General features: G+C 29.9%; 2 protein-coding genes across 2 annotated transcripts in view; both read left to right on the top strand.

Annotated features, from left to right (window-relative positions):
• The first annotated feature begins 3,729 nt into the window (after nt 1–3,729).
• Nucleotides 3,730–4,676, top strand: LOC111462803 (dehydration-responsive element-binding protein 3-like). Its single transcript, XM_023106548.1, has one exon. It carries the CDS (start codon nt 3,799–3,801, stop codon nt 4,423–4,425), a length of 627 nt encoding a protein of 208 aa, XP_022962316.1. The 5' UTR covers nt 3,730–3,798; the 3' UTR covers nt 4,426–4,676.
• Nucleotides 4,677–21,915: 17,239 nt separating this feature from the next.
• LOC111462801 (carotenoid cleavage dioxygenase 8 homolog B, chloroplastic-like) overlaps nt 21,916–24,419 on the top strand; it is a 5,075-nt gene continuing 2,571 nt past the window's right edge. The window contains exons 1-3 of the mRNA XM_023106546.1: nt 21,916–22,199; nt 22,741–23,484; nt 23,610–23,803. Coding sequence (XP_022962314.1) covers nt 21,942–22,199; nt 22,741–23,484; nt 23,610–23,803 — 1,196 coding nt within the window. The 5' untranslated portion in view covers nt 21,916–21,941. The remainder of the gene's footprint in view (nt 22,200–22,740; nt 23,485–23,609; nt 23,804–24,419) is intronic.

Raw genomic sequence — 24,419 nt, 5'->3', positions numbered from 1 at the left:
AAACGAGTGAAAGAAGCTTTACGGAAACAAAAGGACGAAAGAAAAAAACAAACAAAAAGAGATAAAGGCAAGGGGTTGCATAAAATCCTTAAAACACCCAATGAATTAAGGATCAATTTGGTCTGAAAAACACAACAATTTGGTCTCATTCTCACATGGGATGACCACAAATATGTCATCTTTTTTGGCCATTTCATTAACACAGACCTCGAGCTGTTGCTGTTTGGGCAGCTAAAGTGAGCTTGTTCAGGTGGATTGTTCTCTATTACGATGTTAAATTACGAGATTAGTTTCTGAACTGTCCTAAAACTCTTAAACTTTAAAAAGTTTCAAAGAAGTTTGACTAAATTACAAAAATACCCTTAAAAAAATTTCATCCGTTTAAATAAATACCCCAATTTTTTTAAACAATATATTACTTTCGACCCTTTTTATAAATATTTTAAAATTATCCAAAAATTTTAAATGAAAAGTAGATCGTAGAAAGATGTGGTAGTGTTTGTGTTCTAACTTTTATTTTACGTTGCCACATCATTATATATCTCAATTATTTTCGTCTAATATTTTAATAAATATATATTTTAAATGTGAGTATTTTTTATAACTAAGCCAATAATTATATAAGAAAATAATAATAATAATAATAATTAGAGAGATGAATGGGATTGAGCATCTTCTAGAATAATGAGTAAAAGATAAAATCTTTATTATTTTGAACTCATAAAAAGAAATCTTTATTATTAAATTATCATTATTCTTTTTTATAAAAAAAAATATTAAATTATCATTATTGTACAATCATAGGCCCAGTCATTATATTTGATTAGCAAAGCTTACATTATAATCTTTATTACTCATTTTTTCTTTTTCTTTTTCTTTTTTAATTTTTTTTTTTTTACTTAAAAAAAGTTTATCCCATAAAATTTACGAAATTAATTGAAATAATTATATATCTCACACAATATTTTTCAAATAAAATCTGAATGAGACTTACAAAAATTTCATGTTTAAATTGATACAATTTTAACGGATACCGTGCTCAGTTTATGGGTATAAATTAATTTTTTTTCTCTATATATTGTGGATTTTTTTTTGCTAAAATTAGTTATCTCGAATGATTTTTGTACTTTGATTATTCTCTTTTGTCGTATTTTGTGTCGACTAGCAATGATATATTTGAAAATGTTGAAAATAAAATAGGCTCGACAAAATGACCCTATAACATTAAGTTCAAAAAAGGGTATTATTATTTTCGCGAGAATGATTAAGACGGTACAAAGTTGACCCGAGATGTCACGCTACCACGACCACATAAAAACACATGGAGGGATGGTTTCAACTAGAGCTATATAAAACTGCAAATTCCCAGATATAATGAACGGTCACTAAAAATTAAAAATAACATAATTTTTTAATTTAAAAAAAAAACATATATTTATTTCATTTTATGATCCAAATTAAATTTCAATTGAGAAATTAAAAAATAATTTCATAATAATTAATTCTATGAAGTTTTATATATTAAAAAAAAAAACTAGGGAGGGTCCTATAATTTGATTTTAAGTTCGTAGGGTTAGCTCGTTTTTTCAACTTTGAAGTTGGGTCGGGAATGGGGAGGGAGAAAAAAGATTTTATTTGTTCTATGAAAAATGAAATGTAATGTAAAATTCTCGACAGAGACGATGGCTATTAACCGGACAATGAAGACGAGGACGACGACGTCTCTTTACTTCCACCCTAGCACTGCGCCCTACCACGGTGTCATCTCGAGTCGAGCACCACAAAAATATTAAGGGTGTAGAAGGAAGGTTAGAAGGTAACGTATGAATGACATTAAAAAGATTGATATATAACTCAATGGGGACCCAAAATGAGTTATGAATAATGTTTGGTATGGCTGAAAAACTTTGGTGTTCAATCCAACTACTACCATACCCCATTCTTAGATCTTCAAACATCAATAATCCGTCCCGTTTTCTTCTCGGGAAAGATAACAAGTCTATATTTTAATCTCGGGTAATAATATATGTTGGTCACTTGCAATTAGGTCTAAACTTGTGGGTTTTTGCGCCGTCTAAACGTTTTGCTAGAACTAGAACGTGCAATTTTGTTTCGAGTTCAACCACTTTAAGAATTGGAGATTATAAATTTCGTTTTGGCTCGTTACCTATCGCTATCAACCTTACGCTTTTAAAACGCGTCTAATAGGGAGAAGCAACTACACCCTTACAATGATTGCTTCGTTCTCCTCTCCAATCGATGTACGATCTCACAATCCACCACACTTGAGGGCCGAGCGTCCTTCTTGGCACACCGCTCAGTCTTTGGCTCTGATAGCATTTGTAACAGCTCAAGCCTACCGCTAGCAGACATTGTTCGTTGCATAACAAGACACATTTTAAAACAATAAAACTAACGACGATACATAATGAGCTAAAGTGACAATATCTACTAGTGATGAAGTTGGACTGTTACACAAATGATTATGATCATCGATCTATCGACATTAATTATATCACTAATTAAATGGTGTGATGTCATAAGCAAACTATCATAAATCCTCCAACTTTTTTTTTTGGAGACAACAAGATAGACAATAAATTCTCCACTCTACGACCTATTAGAGCATCGCAGAACTAGTTTAATAATAAAATACTCTTAGTTCCGTTCCAACATAAAATACTATTTTTAACCTAAATTTTTATTTTTCTAATATTGCATAATTTTAGAAATTAAGTATATATAAAAATGATTCTTAAAAATTGTAAGCTTATATAGTAATTCAAACCTAATTTTCAATTGGTATATTATAATTAAAATAAGGCATTTTTAAATATAAAGATATATATATATATATATAACAAAAAATGATTAAAAAAATATTAAAACTAGGTCGGTAGCGTCATGAATATGAGGGCAATTATGATGAGCAAAAATAATGAAATAATTGGTCAATGCAATTTTGTAACGCTATAATATCTCAAGCCTTAATTTTACTTGTATTATCATTTTGATAATATTTATAGTTTTTTTAAAATAAAAAAAAATTAAATCTGTACACAGATTGAATTGGATAAATCTTTTTGGATTAACCCAAAATTTCAAATTAGTTGGGTTAGTGGCCAAACAACACGAATAGAGTTAGCAACCAACCTAACCCAATCCTCTATTCCTCGGTTGGGTTGGGTTGGGTTGGGTTGAGTTGGATTGTCGATTGTTTTTTATTATTTAAAAAAAAATATAATATTTATTTAATATATATATATATATGTCACATTAATAACTAAAATCTCATAAAACTCAAATAATAAACATTTACGAGGCATCACTAATGTTACGAGTAAAGTAGAGTTGGATTAGATTGTACTGGTTTGGCGGTCTAAAAAAATACTAACCCACTGACGAACTTAAAATTTTCAATTTTCCAAAAATTATATCCAACCCAAAATGAAAAAAATCTAACCCAACCCAACTAATAGTCGAGATTAACTAGATACTCGAGTCATACAAACAACGATTATAATGTAGCCGACGGGCTTTGGAGAGAACCCATCAAAGTATCGAGACCGTTATTTAAAATCAACGATACTTTGGAATTCACATCGAACGATTATTACCACCGGTACACTCGAGTCGACGTCATCCACCCCATTCTAGAGGGGGCCCCAGATTGTGTATAAGAAATTTCCTTTCAAGGCTTTTCTCTGTATTATAAGTGTGATTTGTAAAGCAGGAAAACAAACAAAATCCAAAATCCAAAATCCAAAATCCCTTTTTTATCTCTCCCTGTCTCAAGAAATGAGCAGAAACGAAAACGCCACAACAACGTGTTCATCTCCGGAGCCGAACAAGAAGCCCAAACGCATCAGAGACACAGAGGACTCGAAGCACCCGCTTTACAGAGGCGTCCGAATGAGAAATTGGGGGAAATGGGTGTCCGAAATTCGTGAGCCAAGAAAGAAATCCCGCATTTGGTTAGGCACTTTCCCCAGCCCTGAAATGGCTGCACGAGCCCACGATGTAGCCGCCTTAAGCATCAAAGGAAAAGCCGCAATCCTTAATTTCCCCGACCTGGTACACCTCCTACCCCGCCCTGTTTCACTCGCCCCTCGCGACGTTCAGGCCGCCGCCGCTAAAGCCGCTCGTATGCATCATTTCTCCTCTACTCATACTAATAACAACAATTCCTCCTCCTCCTCCTCCTCCGATGCCACCGATGAGCTCACGGAAATCGTCCAGCTACCGAGTCTCGGAACGAGTTACGACGGCGGCGACGGCGGATTCGGTGGTGAGTTTGTGTTTTTTGACTCGGGGCAGGAATTGGAATCTGGGTGTTGGATGTACACGCCGCCATGGGTGCAGAGCTTGGAGGATTGTGATAATGATGATTATGGTAAGTTCGAAGGATTGCTGTGGGATTATTGAAAATCAAATCAAATAAATTCATATGGTTCTTGTTGTTCTTGAGTTGTTAAGGTTAATTTCTCAAAATGTTGGGTTTTTTTTGTTTTTTTTTTTTTTGGCCCTTTTTGGTTTTTTTTTTATTTTATTTGAAAGGGCTTAAAAAAAAAACTCTGTTTTCTTCTCTTTGTTTGCTTTGTTCATCTCTCTTCAATGCATACAACTGTACAGTCTTGACTGTTGAAATGAAATGAAGTGAAATCAATTTCCTTATTTATTTATTTATTTTTGTCTCTTTCTATATTAAATTAGTTGGAAAATTAAAATCCCCAATTAAAATTTTTAAAAAAAACGAAAATTTGTGACTGATAAAATAAAAGTTTTTTATTTTATGTTTTGTTTTAATTTTTATTGAATTTGGATTAAAGGAGGGGATTTTAAAATATTTTTTATTTATTAATTTTTTGTTTGGATTTAATAAATTAAAATAGGGTGACTGAATCCAAATTCTAATTAGTGAGCTGTCAGTTGTCACTAAATATGGATTAAAATTCGTTTAATAATTTAAATTCTATAAAAGATAAATTAAATAATTTTTTAATTTTTGAATACAACTTCATATTTTTTTTATTAGGATTAAAATCTAATGCAATCTAGCTATCTTTTTTTTTTTATTATTATTATTTTCTTTGAATTAAAATAATACATATATTAAATTTACGTTTTCATTAAAATAACCACATAGAGATAAAAATTTAAGACGTACGTACTTATAAACGAATAGAAATTAGTAATTATATGTTTGGAAATCAGATAATTTTCTTTTAATGAGGTCATTTCACATCATTTTAATAAAAACTTTACAGTTACATGTTATCCAGTAAAATTTATTTAATGAGATTGTCGTAATATAACTATTTTATAGTCATTGTTAGAGGGTGTAGGTGTGACACTCAAGTAAATAAGAGATACATAAATGAACTGAAACAACACACAATGAGAACGATCTTGAAGATAGGATGACTATGAAAAACTTAAATGAAATAAAAGTTATTACTTATACCAACCAGATGTACTTTTCGGTGTCTCAATCATATGAATGTCATGGTTATACGTGTTTTGTTTAAAATAATTCTATGTTAGGCGACCTCCTATCAATTTTCCTTTATGACAAGGCTATCAGTTACCCAATAATTACTATAAGTAGAATTGTCAAACTTCCTTTTCCAAAAAAAAAAATAAATAATAAATAAATAAATAAACAATATTTTGTCTATTTTTCTCAGCCTAAACTATCACAAATTTATCTGGACATGAAATTATAAGTTTAAAGTCGTATTAAATATAAAATTTAAATATATATCAAAATAAGTTAATTTTAAAATTTTTTGAATATTTTATTAAACACAAAATTATAGTTTAATAATAAAAAAAACTTTTAAAAATTTAGAGATGAATCAGACACAAAATTCAAATTGTATGCGTCAAATAATCGAGAAAATTTATATAATTATTTAATATATATATATATATATATATAGTGAAACCACGATTTTGCAAGATTTGGGTGGCCACACCCAATATTCTCTTCATCCACAAATAACAAAGCTCACAATTAAATGTGAAAATCAACTTCCCAATCCTTGTCTAAAAATAAATAAATAAATAAATAATCTAAATTAAACATATTTACCCGACACGTCCGATACATTATTTAAAATATTGATATCCTATATGAAATGATTTTTCGAGTATTTAAATCGTGTTTTCAAAAACTTAATAGTTAACTATTTGATTGAATATATCAAGATACGAGCTGACAACAACTATGAAACACCAAGATAAACGTCAGTATCATTCTGTTAAAGACATGTTTGGTTGTTTATAAAAGAAACGGCAAGAGTTAATGATTTAGACTAAAAAAAACCAGTTCGAAAGTATTGAGAGTGAAAAGAGACATTCAAACTAATTCTTTGCTACTAACCGAACTCGATCATGACGTTCTTTTCATAAAAAATTCTCACGAATATATACAGAAAAGAATTTTGAACCCGTTAAATTGACTTATTAAATATGTTATGAAACCATAAACCCACAAAACACAAAATTAAATTAAAAAAAAAAGTGTCGAAAATATCATATTCAAATTTCTTAATTTTTTAATAAAAATAAATTTAGAAAATTATTAAATTTATGTTGGGCCCTCTAAATTTTTAATTAATTTTAAATTTTAATTTAATATTAATTATTAATAAACTTCCTTTATTTAATTAAAACAATATTTTCGTAATAATATATGGTTGGGAAGTGGGGAAGAGTTGCCAATTTGGGAGCAATAATCAAAGTTTTATCCTCTTTTAGAATCTTCTTTAATTAAATATAAATTAAATTAAATAATATAAAAATAGGAAAAACTAATAATAGCAACAAATAACTTTTATTTAATTAGGATGATGTTTGCCACTTTCATTTAAATTTAATTATAAAACACAAGACTTTATTATATATATATATATATATATATATATATATCAAAGCAAATAAATAGTTATATATTTGATCCCTTACACCTTTTTAGTAGATTATAAAATATTTTTTAAATTGTAATTAAAATAATTATTAATTATATTGATGTGCTAAAGTGTTCTTGGACTTTTCTAGACATTTGATTTTCCCATTTTAACCCATCTTCAAATCTCACTTGCAAATGTGATTTTAGTGAGTTTAATTTAGATTAATTACGTTCTAATTTTACATTGTCGTTTTATACATAACATAATCATATCTTATCATAATTTGTCACCTAATACAATCATAAAATACGATATGTGCACAAACTAGAGTCATAGGGCACGCGTCATTCATACAATACACAAATCGTCATTAGATTTTTTTTTTCGCTTATTTTGAAAAATACAAAAAAAAAAAAAAAAAAAAAAAAAAAAAAAAAAAACCAATTAAATTGAGTAAAAATGATTGCATTGGAGAAATTAATTTAAGGTTGGCTTCGTGGAAAGTGGGACCACAACAAAAGGTTAAGTGAAGTAATGAAGCATCTAATCACGTGTTTAATCAAATTTATATTAATCTTTTTTTCTAATAACTTTATTTTTGTATAATTTAGGATTTTTTTTAGTTAACTCTAAATTAGTTCTAAAAATAATACATCCATTCACCAAATATTATAAATAATATTTAAAATTAATACAATATCCACCAACCACACATTTTTATTTTTTTACTTTTTTTATAATCGGTCAATATATATTTTAATATGCATAAATTTATGTAATTTTTTCTAAAATGGTAATTTCGATTAATATAAATAGTATAAAAATTAAAATATAAAATATAATAATAGAAAAAAGACGAAAATAGGATTTTTGGGAAATTGGAAGAATATTCATTTAGGACGATTGGAATGGACGTATTTGCAAGTTGCCAAATTGGGATATTAAAATTTAAAAAAAAAAAAGAAACGATAAATAATAATAATAATAATAATCATAATAAATTGAAATATAATTTTTTTAAATAAATGTTTCAATTTCCATTCGTTTTACCAACATAAAATTTAAATTTATATATAATAAAATAGGGGTTAGACGTAAAATTAAAAATTTAAAGACCTATTAAAAAAATATTTATGAATTTGAATTTTCAATATTTTTATTGTCTTTATTCAATAAATAAATAAACATATATATATATATATATATATATATATATATATATATATATATATATATTATTAATTAGGTAAAATAAAGTGTGACAAAATTTGTTGGCATGTAGGGATTTTGGACCTATTTTGATGCATACATAAAACCCATATGACAATAATCATAATCATATCTTCATCTTTATTAATATTATCAAAACCATATAAATAAATAAAAAAATTAAAATAATGTTCCATTTTATTCTAGATTCTCCTAGTCTCCTCCACTTTCATTATGCAATTATTTCATATTGTATTATTGTCTCCCAACCCCTTAAATAATATTCGATAGCAAATATTGTTCGTTTTGACTTATTACGTATTATTGTCAACTTAGACATATGGAGAGAATCTAGTACTCCGACCAGTGTCTCATACTGTTTAGTGACTGACTCCGAAACTATTTTTAACAGCTAAAGCCCACCACTATCAGATACCACTAAAAACGAGATTATTATTGTTATTATTAAAAGGGGTGTTGTAAAGGGGAAGCCAAACAAAAATTAAAGCAATGAACTCCTTTTAAGATACAAGGCTCCACCTTTATTTAATTATTTAGAGTGTGACAAATTTATTAAAATTAAAAATAAATAAATAATATTTTATTATATATTGAATTTAGTGCCCTCGCTTCATCTCACATTCTATAGACATCGGAGGGTGTGCCAATGATGACGTCGAGCCCCTAAAGAAGGTGGATAGTGAAATCCCACATTGGTTGGATAGGAGAACAAAACATTCCTTATAAGACGTGGAAACATCTCCCTAGCAAAAACATTTTAAAACAGTTAGTCGATTCGAGTTTAAGTTAATGAATAAGACACACAGCCGATGATTTAATCTCGGTCCAACAATTATTAAACACTGGCGATTATGGAGGCATCGAGGACCGCTATATTGACCATTTGAGACGTTGCATTTAGAAACACTAAAAGAAATTAGACATCACTTTCAGGGTATGCTTTTTAACAACACCACCATATAATATATACACAAATATCATCAGAATCTTTCTAATTAAATCACTTTTTTTATATACAAAAAAAAAAAAATCAATTGATTTATTGTTCCCCACTTCCTTTAAATTAATTTTCCTAAAATAAAAGCTTTTAAATAAATTAATTAAATAGAAACTAAAAAAAAATAGAGCAAGTTCAGATTTTATTTATTTATTATTATTATTTTTTTAACTTTTGGAAATAAAACAAAGAGGAGATTATGAAAAGATTCATTCTTTCTATCCTTCAATTACTTTTTTTTAATATCTTTTTCCAACTTTAAAAAAAGGTTTTTGTGTACTAAAATCACACTTTTTTGAGTAAATGGTTTTTCTTTAAAAAAATTTCTCGTTTCTTTAATATTCTTTTAATCGACTTCTTTGGTGCCCACTGCTAGTAAGTATTGTCCATTTGACCTATTACATATCGTTATCAGCTTCATAATTTTAAAACGCGTATGCTAAGGAAATATTTTCACACTCTTAAAACATGTTTCGTTTCCTTCTCCAACAAATATGGAAACTTACACGCTAAATAAATGAAAGAATTTTTGATTTTATACACATAAATTCAAAATTTTAAATTGAAATATAAACAATATTAAAAATATTTATCGTCTATATATTTGGGGTTAAAATATTAAGAATATAGGTGGACGTTTAGACATATAGTTGACATAATTTGTATTTATAATATAATTAAAAAAACAATAATAATAATTAATTAATTAATTAATTGTAGAATGAGGTGGAAATGGAAAATGGTGGCACTGTCACGTAAGCAGTTGATTACTTGAAAGAAAAAGATATGTGAGAGAGACGATTACGAAGGCATTGAAAGCGACTGTCGGCACCTCCATTGCTCGACACGTGTCCCGACACGAACTATTTAATTCGTGCACTGTCAGCCTGTTATCACCACACTGTCAAATTCCCCTGTGGGTCCCACTTTTTCCCTCCTTTTTTTTTTAATTTAATTTTTATTTTGCATGGCCTTCTCATTAGACGTCAATTCTCCACCTAATTTCATTTCAATTATCCTAAATTCCACGTACGTATATATACACACACATATATATATACATACATACATACATACATAGCGAGCCCTAGAGCTTTCAAGATTGTGTTTATTTGTTCGTAATAATGATCATTCAATTTTTTATACACACATTTGTTTGATGATTTTCAAGAGCTTAGTCCCGTGCCATTTACGTTAATGGATTCAAATGTGAGATCTCACGTCGATTGAACAAGAAAACAAAGCATTTTTTATAAGAGCATGAAAACCTCTCCTTAATAGACACGTTTTAAAATCGTGAGATTTATGGGTTGAAGCTAACAATATTTGCTAGCGTTGGACTTCTTAAGTAGATTTGCAGAATGATATCAAATAGAATCTAATCGGAAAAATATATATATTAAAAATAAATTAATTAAATCAAAGAATTATGTATTAGCAAAATTGATAATGATTAAGATTAGGGAGTTGTTAATAATTAAGATTCTCTATGAATTATTGTTTTGGAAATAAATATTAATTTCATATTATAAAGAAAAAGAAAAATCAGAAAAGGCTGAATTTCAAAGATGTGATTGTGAAATTATTATTTATTTATTAATTAATGGTTGGTGTTATGATTGTGATGTCATGAGATGCCTATAAATTAATTAATTAAAAAAACCCTAATTAATTTAATTTAATAATAATAATAATAATAAAATCAATCACACAAGTTGGTTTCGTACTTATAATATCTTAAAGCAGCCCAAAATGTTTAATTTCAATAAATTAATAAAAACAACATTCTTTCTTCTTACTAATAGTGTCACCTAATTTTCCTAATCTAGAAACCTTTTTTTAGGTCAAATATATAATATTTTGTATTTTTTTAATTAAAAAAATCGAGTATTTTGTCCGATCACAAAAGAGTATTAGCTCGGGTATAAGTCGAACGGGTAAAAACGGGAAGAAAAATGGCTTTATTTTTTAATATTATATTATTAATATTGTCGAGAAAAATAAATGTCCTAAAAACATGCATGGATGGATTGATTGTTGACATGGAGCTTTCATTCCAATTTTCAACCATTTATATGATTCTCGGTGGTTGGATGCTTCCATAAAATAATAAAATAATAGCTTGATTAAATATCGGTCCGACTTTTAAACACTCATTTTTTTATATAATAAAATGAGCGTGAAAATTTTATAACAATTGAGCTATACTCATATTTACGTTTGATCATATATTAAAATTTAAACAATAACTTCCAGGAAGAAGAGGGACTAAATTGAAAAGTAGTAGAAGATGAGGGACTTATTAGCAATATTTATATTTTTATATTTGTAGGGTGCATATAATAAATATTGTCTGATCACCGCACACGCATATCAAAATGTCTCGACCCATAACAAATTATTGTTCAAAAGGGACGTATTCATTTTTTTTTAGTACATTGGAAAAATGGGGTTAGAAATAATTTTTAAAATTGTAAAATTACAAATTTCCCCTTGTAACTCTGTTATTTGATCGATTCTCGTAAATTCGAAATTCATTAACCCTAATCTGAGTAACTCGTATAGAGTTCATAATCTAACCTAATCCTCTGTTTTCGAGTTGGATTGTCGGTTTGTCTTTTTAATCATTTAAAAATATTTATTGCTAAAATTTTATAAAATTCAAGCATTAAACATTCACAAGTCGTAATATATTAACGTCGGGTATATATTAAATATTTTTAATCTTTGTAATGATGTTAGAAGTAGGGTTGGTTTGTAACTCTATTTTCTGGTTGATTGGGTTGACTCGGTCAACAAGATGTCAATCCGCTAATCGACCCAATTTTTTTCGATTTTCCAAAAATTCATCCCAACCCAAATCGAAAAAAATCTAACCCTAACATTTTATGAATCAGAATGAGTAATTCGAGTTAGTCGGATTCTAAAATTAGATAAACTGTGAGATCCCTATTGGTTAGGGAGGAGAACGAAACACTAAAGTGTGGAAATATCTCCTTAGTAGACTTGTTTCAAAAACCTCGAGGGTAAGCTCGAAAGGAACTCTTAAAGAGGAAAATATCTGCTAGTGGTGAGCTTAAGCCGTTACAAATGGTATCAGAGCCAGACACTAGACGATGTGCGAGCAAGGAGGTTGTTCCTCGAAGGGGGGTAGACACAAGGCGGTGTGCCAGTAAGGACGCTGGCCCCGAAGGGGTGGATTTGATGGAGGGTTTCACATCGATTAGAGAAAGGAACGAGTGTTAGGGAGGATGCTGGATCTTGAAAGGGGTAGATTGTGAGATCACACATCGGTTGGGGAGGAAAACAAAACACTTTTTATAAGGGTGCGGAACATTTTTCTTAGCAAACGCGTTCCAAAGAGAATAATATCTGTTAGCGGTAGACTTGAACTGTGTTACATAAACATATCGAGACGGGAATTTGTATAGATAATCGAGCCTTGTAGCCCGTTAATAAAATGAAAAGTGTACTAGAAAACAAAAATTTGTAAATAACACAAAAAGTTATCAAGATTATATTTTGTCGACATCCAAAAGAAAGTCCAATATTACTAAAACTTTTCCACCCATTCGCCTTTTGACTTAATGCATCAGCCTTTCACCAAAGTTGCGGGGCCATACAGAAGAAGCCACCCCTCCCTCCACTTGTAGGACACTCGCTGTGGTTGGGACAGATTGCCCTACAAAGGGCCCACCAATGTCCGGACCAATCAAAATCAGACACGAGGGTGGTAAAGAACAAAAAAAAAAAAAAAAAAACAACAAGATAATGGCGTCATATTATCCCTTTTCTGTGACAGCGACCTCTCCACTTTTCTTCAGGGTTTTGTCCGTACTCTCATTTAACCCATACACCAATTTTTTTTTTAATTTTTCATCCTTCCAACGTTTAAAAACGGTGAGCGGTCATATGTAATAAGTAAAAGTGAAAAACATTTACTATTAGTGGATTTGAGCTATTACACATTGTATCAGAGTTAAGACATCTGGCAGTGTGCCAACGAAGATGTAGGGCCCCAAGTAAGATGGATTGCAAGATTTCACATCGACGGGAGAAGGGAATAAAAGATTCATTATAAGGGTGTGGAAACCTCTACCTATAACCGTGAGGTTGGTAGCGATACGTAACAAGTCAAAGCGGACAATATCGGCTACTGGTGGGTGAGCTTATACTGTTACAAATGATATTAGAGTCAGACACCGAACGATATATCAATGAAGACGCTGCCTCCAGGGAGGTGGATTGCGAGATTCCACATTGCCTCGAGAAGGGAATAAAATATTTCTTATAAAAGTGTGAAAACTTCTGTCTAATATACTATTTTAAAACTATGAGAAAACTGACCATAAGGAACAAACAGTATTTACTAGCAGTGAACTTACAAATTTTATTTTAATTTTATATAGTTAAACTCAAGGAAAAAAAATTAAAATGAAAAATTTTAAATTTTAATGATATAATTGAAATATTCAAACTATATATATATATATTTACCAGCATTAAATATAAAATAATATTTTAATGAGTACAAATTTGATTTAAAATAAGGAAGAAAAGAAAAAAAACAAAACAATAATAGTTTTTTTTTTTTAATAAAAAAAAAAGTAATTATAAGTCCTCAATTCTCGAGTTTGAGTTATACGATTCTTTTATCTTTTAATTTTACACATAAAATTAAAATTTATTTAAAAATAAAATTAAAAATTTAAGAAACCATTAAATATATTTTTAAAAATTTATAAATTAAATACCTGGACCAAATTTATAATTTAATAAAAGAAAATGTATGAGTTGGAGAGAGGTGATTGGTAGGTAGGAAGTTTAATTGTCAACGACACGTTCATGAGGTATCCCGTTGAAAGGCACGTGCTTGCCCCCACTTATTTCATAATTCTTCATATCCACGTCCCTCAATTTTCGATTTATTTAGCTTATTTTATTAAAAAAAATTCGTTGGATTTTGACAATTTACGTACGACTCAAATTTTTTATTTAATGTTAATGTCTCGGTGTAATGTATTATTGATGAACGAGATATATATGCTTTTATTATGATAATTAAACCTTAAAATAAAAGGTGATATTTAACACATTTTTTGAAATTTAATTTTTAAAATATTATAAAAATTCAGATAAAACATGAAAAATATGAAAAATGTTAATAATAATAATAATAATAATAAAAGTCCAAAATCAAGGAGTAAAAAACATATAAATCCAATCGAAAGAGACGTATCGATAAAATATTTACGAAATGTTCATAGCCTGTTACAAATCTAGCTAGCAAACAACGAAAGGATAATAATTTCACTTTTTTCTGTTTTTGGGAAGTTGAAGCTACAACATTAAATTCGACTGGTACGCCATAAAGAATTGAAATTTTCTCGAAGTCGACAATTTTAATAATGAATAACGGTTTGTTTTTTTAGAATCTAGGAATATTAAAGAATGCAATTAAAGTAAGCCGAGTCTTAGCTGACCAACCTAAGTATCTAGCCAACGAAACCTAGAACCCAATTGGTTCTCGATAACTCATTTTATATTCCACAATCTAATTTGGCAACCACGGTCACGGGCAAGGTGGCCTAAACATGTCCTCAATCCCACTCAAGTGCCTAATCTCTCTCGGGAGTGTGTATCTTACACACCCTCAAGAGACGCTATAGATCTAATTCGAACATTTCCGATTCAATCTAAACGAGAGCCGAAAATATTAAGTCATTTTCGGTATAATTATACTAAATTAATTTATTATGAACATACTTTATATTAAAAAAAATGAAACTAAAAAATTGAATTAAATTAATTATAATAATAATTAGAAATTGTGGGAAAATGGAAAGACAATGATTGATATTACGCATTTTGTCGGGTAGGTTTGTCTATTACGGGCAAAGCCACTGACTCTCCAAACATTTCTTTTCACAGCTACCAACCATTGCACACCTTTATTTATTTTATTTTAATATGTTTTTGAAATTCTTATTTTATTTCGAAAAGAAACGTGTATCTTATTGGTATAAGTAATGACTATTAATTCATATAAATGTTTAATTAATATATGTGTTATTTACTCAAACGTCGCAATGTAGAATTGGGTAAATGAGTTTTCTATCTTTTTCGACGTGTATTTGTAAAATAAAATAAAATAATTAAAATATTTACCCATTAAATTGGATATTATACTAGTTAAAAATTTCAATTTCTAATTTTTATTCAATTTTTGTTAATCAGTAAAAAAATATATGAAAGTTTATGATTAAAAAAAATTAATTAAAATTTAAAATTTTATATTATTTTTTTTTCAAATATATTTATAAAAAAATTATTTTTTATTTTTTTAAAAAGTATTCCGTATTGACATTTTATTTTCAAATTTTCCAATATAGACTGCGAAGGACTTCTTTTCCTAAGCGCTAAATGATGGGCTGATTTTCGGCCCATTTATATTTGGGCCATTTGGGCTATTCTAGACCATTTGAACGCCCACTCCGCTAAATCTCCACCCGGCCCACTTTATATATATTAAGGCACAAAAATAATTTATTATATATTTATATTATATAGAAATATATAAAAGTGTGAAAAAACTAAAATTTGAGTTTGAAAAAAATTCTCCGATTCCCAGAAAAAAATAAATGAAAAATTTCGCAAAAATTAAAATTGAAATAAGAGGCAGGAATAGAGACGGGAAAGCCTTTCCCGTCTCCACCTACCTTATCAACGTCTCTAATAAAAAATTCACATTTATTCAAAAGATCGACGTCTTTAAAATAATACGATGGGTACCTCGTTTTATTATTTTTTTTTAAATTTTTTTCAAAAATACAATAATAATAATAAACATTATTATATATATATATTTTTTGTTTTTTCCCCCGCAAAAAGACAAAAAAAAAAAAGTCTAATAGACATGAAAGAAACTTTTCGGATATAACTAGGAGTGTTTAAAGGATCAGATGATCTGAATAATTCCGTTATTCCAACCAAACGAACGTAAAATGAATTAAATTTAAATAAATTACAATGTTATGTGCTGAGTTAGTTTAAAAACTTTGAATTAATTGATCAACCAAACTTTTTAAAAAAATATATATTTTTTCTTCTATATATTTTTTTATTAGTATAAATTTCAAATCTTAATTCACTTTTTTTCTAATTTTTTAAATAAATGAGTCGAATAATTTAGTGTAACAATTATTTTTTAATTTGGCATTTTAAAAATTATTTAAATATATTATTATTATTTTTAAAAAAATACCTTAAAATATATTTTTTCAGTTAATGTCGTTACAAAGCATAAAACAAAAATTCCAAATTCTTAATTGTTTATATCTTCTTTCTCTATCGTTCTAAAAACGCATAGAATTTATTTCCATCGAATATTCTTTTTTTCTTATTTTTTTTCTTAAATTACAAAAAAAAAAAAAAGCATATTCTGATCTTGTTTTTGAATGTCTGTTTTTAAATATTTTTTAATCACTTTATTATTAAATAATTACACTACATGCAAATTTAAATTATAATAAATACTCCTAAGTGGTTCGTTTCAATTATATCCCGAATTTTTTAAAGTTTAATTTTAATCTTAACAACCGATCCTTTTGTCGTTAAATTCATTACAAAAAAAAGTCTACGTCTACTTATAGGTAATTCATATCGAACAAATCTATATACATACAGAAAATAAATCAGGTGGAATAAAGGATTATCCCGAACCTACCGAGTTGTTTAGAAATAAGTTTCGAAAAATTTTACCGTTCAAGATTTAACTAAAACTCACATCTAAGCAACAAATAATTTAGGGTTTAAATTGATATAATTACTAGCTACGTTAGCGTTACACCCTTATGAGAAATGTTTTGTTCCCCTCTCCAATCGACTTGGGATCTCACAATCCACTCCCTTTGGGAGCCCAGCACAACGTTACGCTATTATAAAGAATGTTTTGATCCCCTCTCCAATCGACATGGGCCAAGCGTTTTCATTAGCACACCACTCGATACCTAGCTCTGATACCATTTGTAACAACTCAAGCCCACCGCTAATAGATATTGTCCACTTTAGCCCATTATGTATTACGCTAGCATCTACTGAGAAAATATTTTCACACCTTTATAAGGAATGCTTTGTACATATCTCCCGTCGATGTGAGATCTCACAAATTTGAAGCTAAATTGTAATTTAACGCATATATTCTTTCTAAAAAGGACTAAATGGTAATTTAACTTTTTTTTAATTTTTATTTTTTGTAAAATTAAGCACATGATTATGAAATAAAAACTTGTTGAATTATAATATAATTAGATAATTGTGTAATGAAATTAAAAAAAAAAACATATAAAATGGATGTGAAATTACAAATTGAGACATGAGAACAGAATATTCAAAGTCAAACAAATTGTTGAAAGCATTCAACTCCTAATCATTTAATCCATTAAACCACTCACCCATTTTTCTTTCTAAAACAATTATTATTTTATATATATATATATATATATATATATATATATATAATTCCCATTATAATTTTTCTATCAAATTTAATCATTTATATATCATACCTAATTGCATACATTCCCTTTTTCTCATTAAAATCCATTTCAATCTTCACTTATTCTTCAACTTAGCTGACCAAATTCTTATGAATCGAATCAATATGTTATATCGATCGTACTATAATTTCGTGTTAAGTTAGTCGACAAAACTGAAGTAATCGATCATTCAATTTGATATCAGTATATTGCCTCGAACCAATTCTTGATTTTGTTGGATACCCACGTTAGACAACATGTTGAATTAGTGGGCTAATGTCGAATCGAAATTAACGACTCTTTTAAAACCGTCTAATTTTGATTAAAGGTGTTCATATCACCCGATAACTCGATTAATTCTGACTACTAATACTAAATCATACCGGTTGACTTTTTGGAAGATAAAAAAATTGGTTTAGTTTGTTGGTTGACATTTTTTTGTCGGGTCAACCTGACCAGCACGGAAGTAGGGTTATAACTGAAAAAAGATTTAAGAATAATATTTAATGTTTAAAACCGATGTTAGTGATGCATTGTGACGTGTAAATGTTTTATATTTGAACTTTATAAGATTTTAGTTAATAATATAACATGTATTGTGAATTAGTATGATTTTTTTAAAAAAGAACAACTCGATGACCCAATTCAACCGACCCGAAAATAAAAGGTGGGAACTCCATTCGGGTTGCTCAAATCACCAACCTAAATAACCTTCAGATTGGTTCAAAAGATTTTTTTCAATTCATCCCGTGTACTCCCCTAATTTTGATCAACGACTATTTATATTATAACAATCTGCTTCGTACATTGTATCATCTTTTGCGAGATCCCACATCGGTTGGAAGAAAGAACGAAACATTTCATATAAGGGTGTGGAAACCTCTCCCTAGTAGACGTGTTTTAAAATCATGAGGCTGACAACGATACGTAACGAGTCAAAGCGGACAGTGGGTTTAAACTGCTACAAATGGTATTAGAGCTAGGCATCAAGCAATGTGGCAGCGAGAACGCAGGACCCCTAAAGAAGGTGAATTGTGAGATCCGACATCGGTTGGAGAGAGGAACGAAACATTTCTTACAAGTTTGTGAAAACCTCTCCTTAGTAGATAATATCTGCTAGCAGTGAGTTCGAGCGGTTACATCTTCAAATCCATATAAGAAGAGATACCAAAACAGTATAAAAAAAAAAAAAAAAAAATAGAGTGAGTGGAGATTAGAATAAATATAAAAAGGAGGGATTTTGGAGGCTCCACTATAATGGAGTAATTAGGAGTAATTAAGGATGTGATTAAGGGAGGTTAATTAGAGTTGTTGGGTGTCGTGGGGGTTTGTTAATTTTGTCTGCCACAAATTAAATAAAAATAAAAATAAAATAAAAACAAGAGAGAGTTGGAAATTATTCGTGTGGGAATCAAAGAGAGCATGCGGAGACAACGCCCACACAACTCCTCCTCCAATACCCAATTTTATTTATTTTTATTTTATTTTATTTTTTTATTTTAATTATTATTACCCTTTCATTATCATATAATATAATACAAAATTACTTTTTATTTATTTTTTAATTCCAAAAATAATAATTATAATAATAATTGTCTAATCTTCATTATTATTTCATTTGTATGCTCCCCATTTTCTACCTCTTTTCATCGTGAATTTATTTCTTCTTTATTTTTATTTTTAATATTTAGATGATATTTCATTTAACTTTTTCATATTTTCGTTCGTCTCATTTTAAATATATATTTTAATATTATAATATAGTATATATATTGTAATATTAAAATATTATTGAATTTATTACGATATTTTACATTTTTAATAGAATATATATATATATAGTAAAAAACTCTATGATTTTATTTATTAATTTTAATTTTATAATTAAAAATTGAAGAATTATTAGGTTCCATTTAATTATATATATATAAAAAGAAATAGTTGTATACGTGGGAATAGAAATTTCCCATAATACAACACACGATCGATATTGTAAGGCAATATATTATATAGTCAAAATGGAAAATGATTGTAATTTCTCAATTTATATATTAATTTAATTTGTAATTTTAAAATATGATTTTCCAAGGTAATGGCAACAATAACAATGATTGTAATAAATTGTGTGTTTTATGAATGAGAAGCCAATTAAAATAAAAGCTACAAACTTTTGTTTGCCGTGTGGAAGCAAAATGTTTCGACCCATTAAAACGTTTTTTTTTTTAGTTAAATTACGATTTAGTCTCGTCAGCTTTTAAAAATATATGGTAATTAAGTTCATGAACGACGCGTTTTAACTGTGAGACTGATGATGATATGTAACGGGCTAGAGCGAACTATATCTACTAATAGTGGGTTTGGGTTGTTAAATGGTATTAGAACTAGATACCGAGCGGTGGGTCTACGAGGGCGTTGGTTTCTCAAGTTATAAGGTAGCGTTTTTCATATTTGGAAGTTGTAAGGTGGCGTTTTTCGTATTTGGCCATGGCAAACACAAGGACCCCAAAAATATAACATGTGTTGAACCCACTTTTCCATAAGAGGTATGGACTAACATAAAATAAAATAAAATAAAATAAAATAAAATAATAATTAAAAAATGTATGGGTTTGTTTGATGGAAAACATCATAATTTAGGGTTTGTTTCATTTCCTCCACTTTGGATGGTCAAATATTCCATTCCATCCCATCTCTCTCCCATACCTACTATTATTTTATTCGAATTTTAGGGACGAAAAATTATTTTTCTCGAGAAAATTGATATGTGAGATCTCACCTCGGTTGAACAGGTGAACGAATCATTCCTTACAGGGGTGGTCGGCGATACGTAACGGATCAAAGTGGACAATATTTGTTAGTGGTGGGCTTGGGCTATTACAAATGGTATCAGAGCCAAACACGGGACAGTGTGCTAGTGAGTATGTTGGGCCCCAAGTGAGTTGGATTTTGAGGTCCCACATCGATTGGAGAGGGAACGAAACATTTCCTATAGTGGTGTGGAAACCTCTCTCTAATAGATGCGTTTTAAAATCATGAAGCTGACGACGATACATAATAGATGGAAGAATTTTGGGTATAGTTTAATGTAATTATTTAGAATAAGGTATTTGAGTAAAACCCTAATTTTATTGGAAGTTTGGGATTTTCAAAGGTTAATTATCATGGTTGTGATGATGTAAAGGGTGATTATAAATTGAAAGTTGGAAACTTTAATTGCCAAATGGCGTCATAATCAATTACACCCATAATTATTGTTTATTAATACTGTTATTTTTCATATTAATACTGAAGATTTCACTATAATTACTATTTTCTTAATTATTTATTATTATTATTAGTACTATAATTTTCTTCATTAGTGCCACAACCATAAGTGTGTTATGGCTATCACAAATAATAAGCCAATTCCATCCGACTAAACCCAATTGTTTGGGTCGGTCGAGACGGTACTATAGGACATAGCGTTTTTTGAAAGTTGGGTTGGATCGGGTTAAAACATGTTTCAGACCAAACCCAGTTGTTGGATTGTAAATTTTTTCAACTCAAACAACTTTTATTAAATAATTTACGATTGTTTAGTTTAGGTTGTTCGATTATCCCTAAAACATATATTTATTTATTTCCAGACAACTGTACTTCAATATATATTTTTGAAAACTTACCTTTCGAACCGGGAGAGGTTTCCACTCTTATAAGTAATGTTTCGTTCTCCTCTCCAACCACTGTGAGATCTCACAACAGATCATCAATTCTCCTTTGGCAAGCATGCATGAGAGACAACTCGTGTGGATCAATTAACCCACTTCGACGAATCATACGAGACAATCCGTCTGATCATATAATATTTTGGTGAAAAAAAAACTCGATATTATCATAGATATGTAACCATCATAGATTGTTTAGGGTTTAGGGTTTAGGGTATAGGGTTTTTATTCGTATGGTTTTTTCATTTTTTTATTTTTTTTAAGAATTTCACATTTTTTAAAAAAATATTTAAATTTTGCAAAATGAAAGTCAAATATATATATATATATAACACCTTGCATGAGGGAGAGAGAGAAATTAAGAAATTAATTAATTTAAAAAAAAAATTAAAAGACCAATGTCTTCTTGTGAAATGGAACTCCACCAATGAAGATTCCAATATGCAAAATAATTATTATTATTATTATTATTTTCTCTTATAAATACCTCTCTTTCAACTCCTTGTCTCGTCACCATCTCTCTCTCTCTCTCTTCCAAATCATAACCAATTCTCTCAAGATGGCTTCCATGGCCGCCGGAAGCTGCATTAGCTTCAAACCCTATAATCCATGTCTTCCCCTCCACCCTCCAAAACGCACCGTTTCCAGCTTCACCATCAGAAGCATAGCCAGTCCCATCCGCCCCTCGCCACCTGTCGTCGTTCCATTGCCTGATATCGACACCTCCATTCCCCCGACTCACGTTGCATGGACCAGCATTCGACAAGACCGATGGGAAGGACAACTCTCCGTCCAAGGCCAATTGCCTCGTTGGCTGGTTCGTTTCGTAACTATTGAACTAAAATGGATACGGTTTCGTGTCATGCTTAAAATTAGCCTCAAACATGTTTTAAATCAATTTTTATGATATGAAAATTTAAATATTGGATTGAAATCGATCTTAAAAGCTTGCATGCATATGATCAGAAATAATTTCGTTCCTATGGTGATTAATCGTTATGGAAAAATATATTTTTTTTTTAATAATTTAAACAAATAAAAATTATTATTTTTAAAATATACGGAGGGATATTCTTTGGTTTAATTGATTTATGTTTGTTGACGGAGACACAAATACTATAAAACAAATATGTTCATAACCTAAACAATTCTTTCCGTTGTCTTTTTCAAACAAGCCATAACATCAGATGAATCGTTAGATATTGGTTAGTGTTTGATTCAAACTTTAATTGTATTAATTAATGTTAATTGTTGTACCTACGTGCTTAATGAATTTCTTGACATTTTTTATACTATAGTTTTTAACGTTATATTAGATGATTGTCGTATTGATTAAATTGAATCATGTTTTCATGTAGAATGGAACGTATTTGAGAAATGGACCTGGAGTATGGAATATTGGAAATTATAACTTTCGTCACCTTTTCGATGGTTATGCTACCATTGTTAAGCTTCACTTTGAAGATGGTCGGTTAATTGCTGGCCACCGTCAAATCGAATCGAATGCTTATAAGGCTGCCATGAAGAATCAAAAGGTTTGTTATCGTGAATTTTCTGAAGTCCCCAAGACTGATAACTTTCTTGCCTATGTTGGAGAGCTCGCAAACCTTTTCTCTGGTGTATCGTTGACTGATAATGCAAACACTGGAGTCGTGAAGCTTGGCGATAGTCGAGTTGTTTGTCTTACAGAGACGCAAAAGGGGTCTATAATAATCAACCCGAGTACGTTAGAGACCATCGGGAAGTTTGAGTATAGTGACTCACTCGGCGGTTTGATTCATTCGGCTCATCCAATTGTTACGGACTTGGAGTTTTTGACATTGTTGCCAGATCTTTTAAACCCAGGTTACTTGGTGGTTCGGATGGAACCGGGCTCAAACGAGCGAAAGGTGATCGGTCGGGTCAACTGCAAGGGTGGACCGGCCCCAGGTTGGGTCCACTCGTTTCCAGTGACGGAGAATTATGTGGTGGTGCCGGAGATGCCATTGAGATATTGTGCTCAAAACTTGCTGAGGGCAGAGCCGACGCCGTTGTATAAGTTTGAGTGGCGGCCGGAGTCTAAAGCCTTTATGCATGTCATGTGCAAAGCTAGTGGAAGTATTGTACGTCTTCCCTTTCTATCTTATTTTGCATTATTGCTGATACCTGTACACAAATTGCAACCAAGCTTATATGATATCAAATATGACATTATTACTTATAATGCATACTTTTCAATGAAATGCAGGTTGCAAGCGTAGAAGTACCATTATTCATTACATTTCATTTCATAAATGCATATGAAGAGAGAGATGAAAAGGGAAGGATTACCGCTGTGATCGCCGATTGTTGCGAACATAATGCCAATCCTTTAATCTTAGATCGACTTAGGCTTCATAATTTGCGACGCTTCTCACTCAAACATGCTCTTCCGGATGCTAGGTTTGTTCGATCTTTTTATCATTATTATCCAAACTGTTTGAAGTTTTTACTTTCATTCTTTAGTGTGTTTATTTGTAACGGCTCAAACCCACTACTAACAGATATTGTCATCTTTGAGCTTTTTCTCTTGGGCTTTCCCTCAAGGTTTTTAAAACGCGTCTGTTAGGGAGAGGCTTCCATACCCTTATAAAGAATGGTTCGTTCATCTTTTCAACCGATGTGGAATCTCACAATCCACCCCCTTTCGGGGCCCAGCGTCCTCGCTGGCACTCGTTCCCTTCTCCAATCGATGTGGGACCCCCCAATCCACTCACCCCCCTTCGGGGCTCAACCTCCTCGTTAGCACATTGCCCGATATCTGGCTTTGGTACAATTTGTAACGGCCCAAGTTCACCGCTGACAAATATTGTCCTCTTTGGGTTTTCCCTTTCAGGCTTCCCCTTCAGGTTTTAAAATGCGTAGGCTAAGAATAGGTTTCTACACGCTTATAAAAAATGTTTTGTTCTCTCAGAGGGGGCATCGTGAGCTGATGAGCTGACCAAAGCAAAAAGATATATATATATATATATATATATATATATATATATATATATATATATATATATATATATATATA

The sequence above is a fragment of the Cucurbita moschata genome, unplaced genomic scaffold (assembly GCF_002738365.1).
Source record: "Cucurbita moschata cultivar Rifu unplaced genomic scaffold, Cmos_1.0 Cmo_Scf00027, whole genome shotgun sequence".
NCBI lineage: Eukaryota > Viridiplantae > Streptophyta > Magnoliopsida > Cucurbitales > Cucurbitaceae > Cucurbita > Cucurbita moschata.
This window is presented reverse-complemented; position numbering and strand designations above follow the sequence as displayed.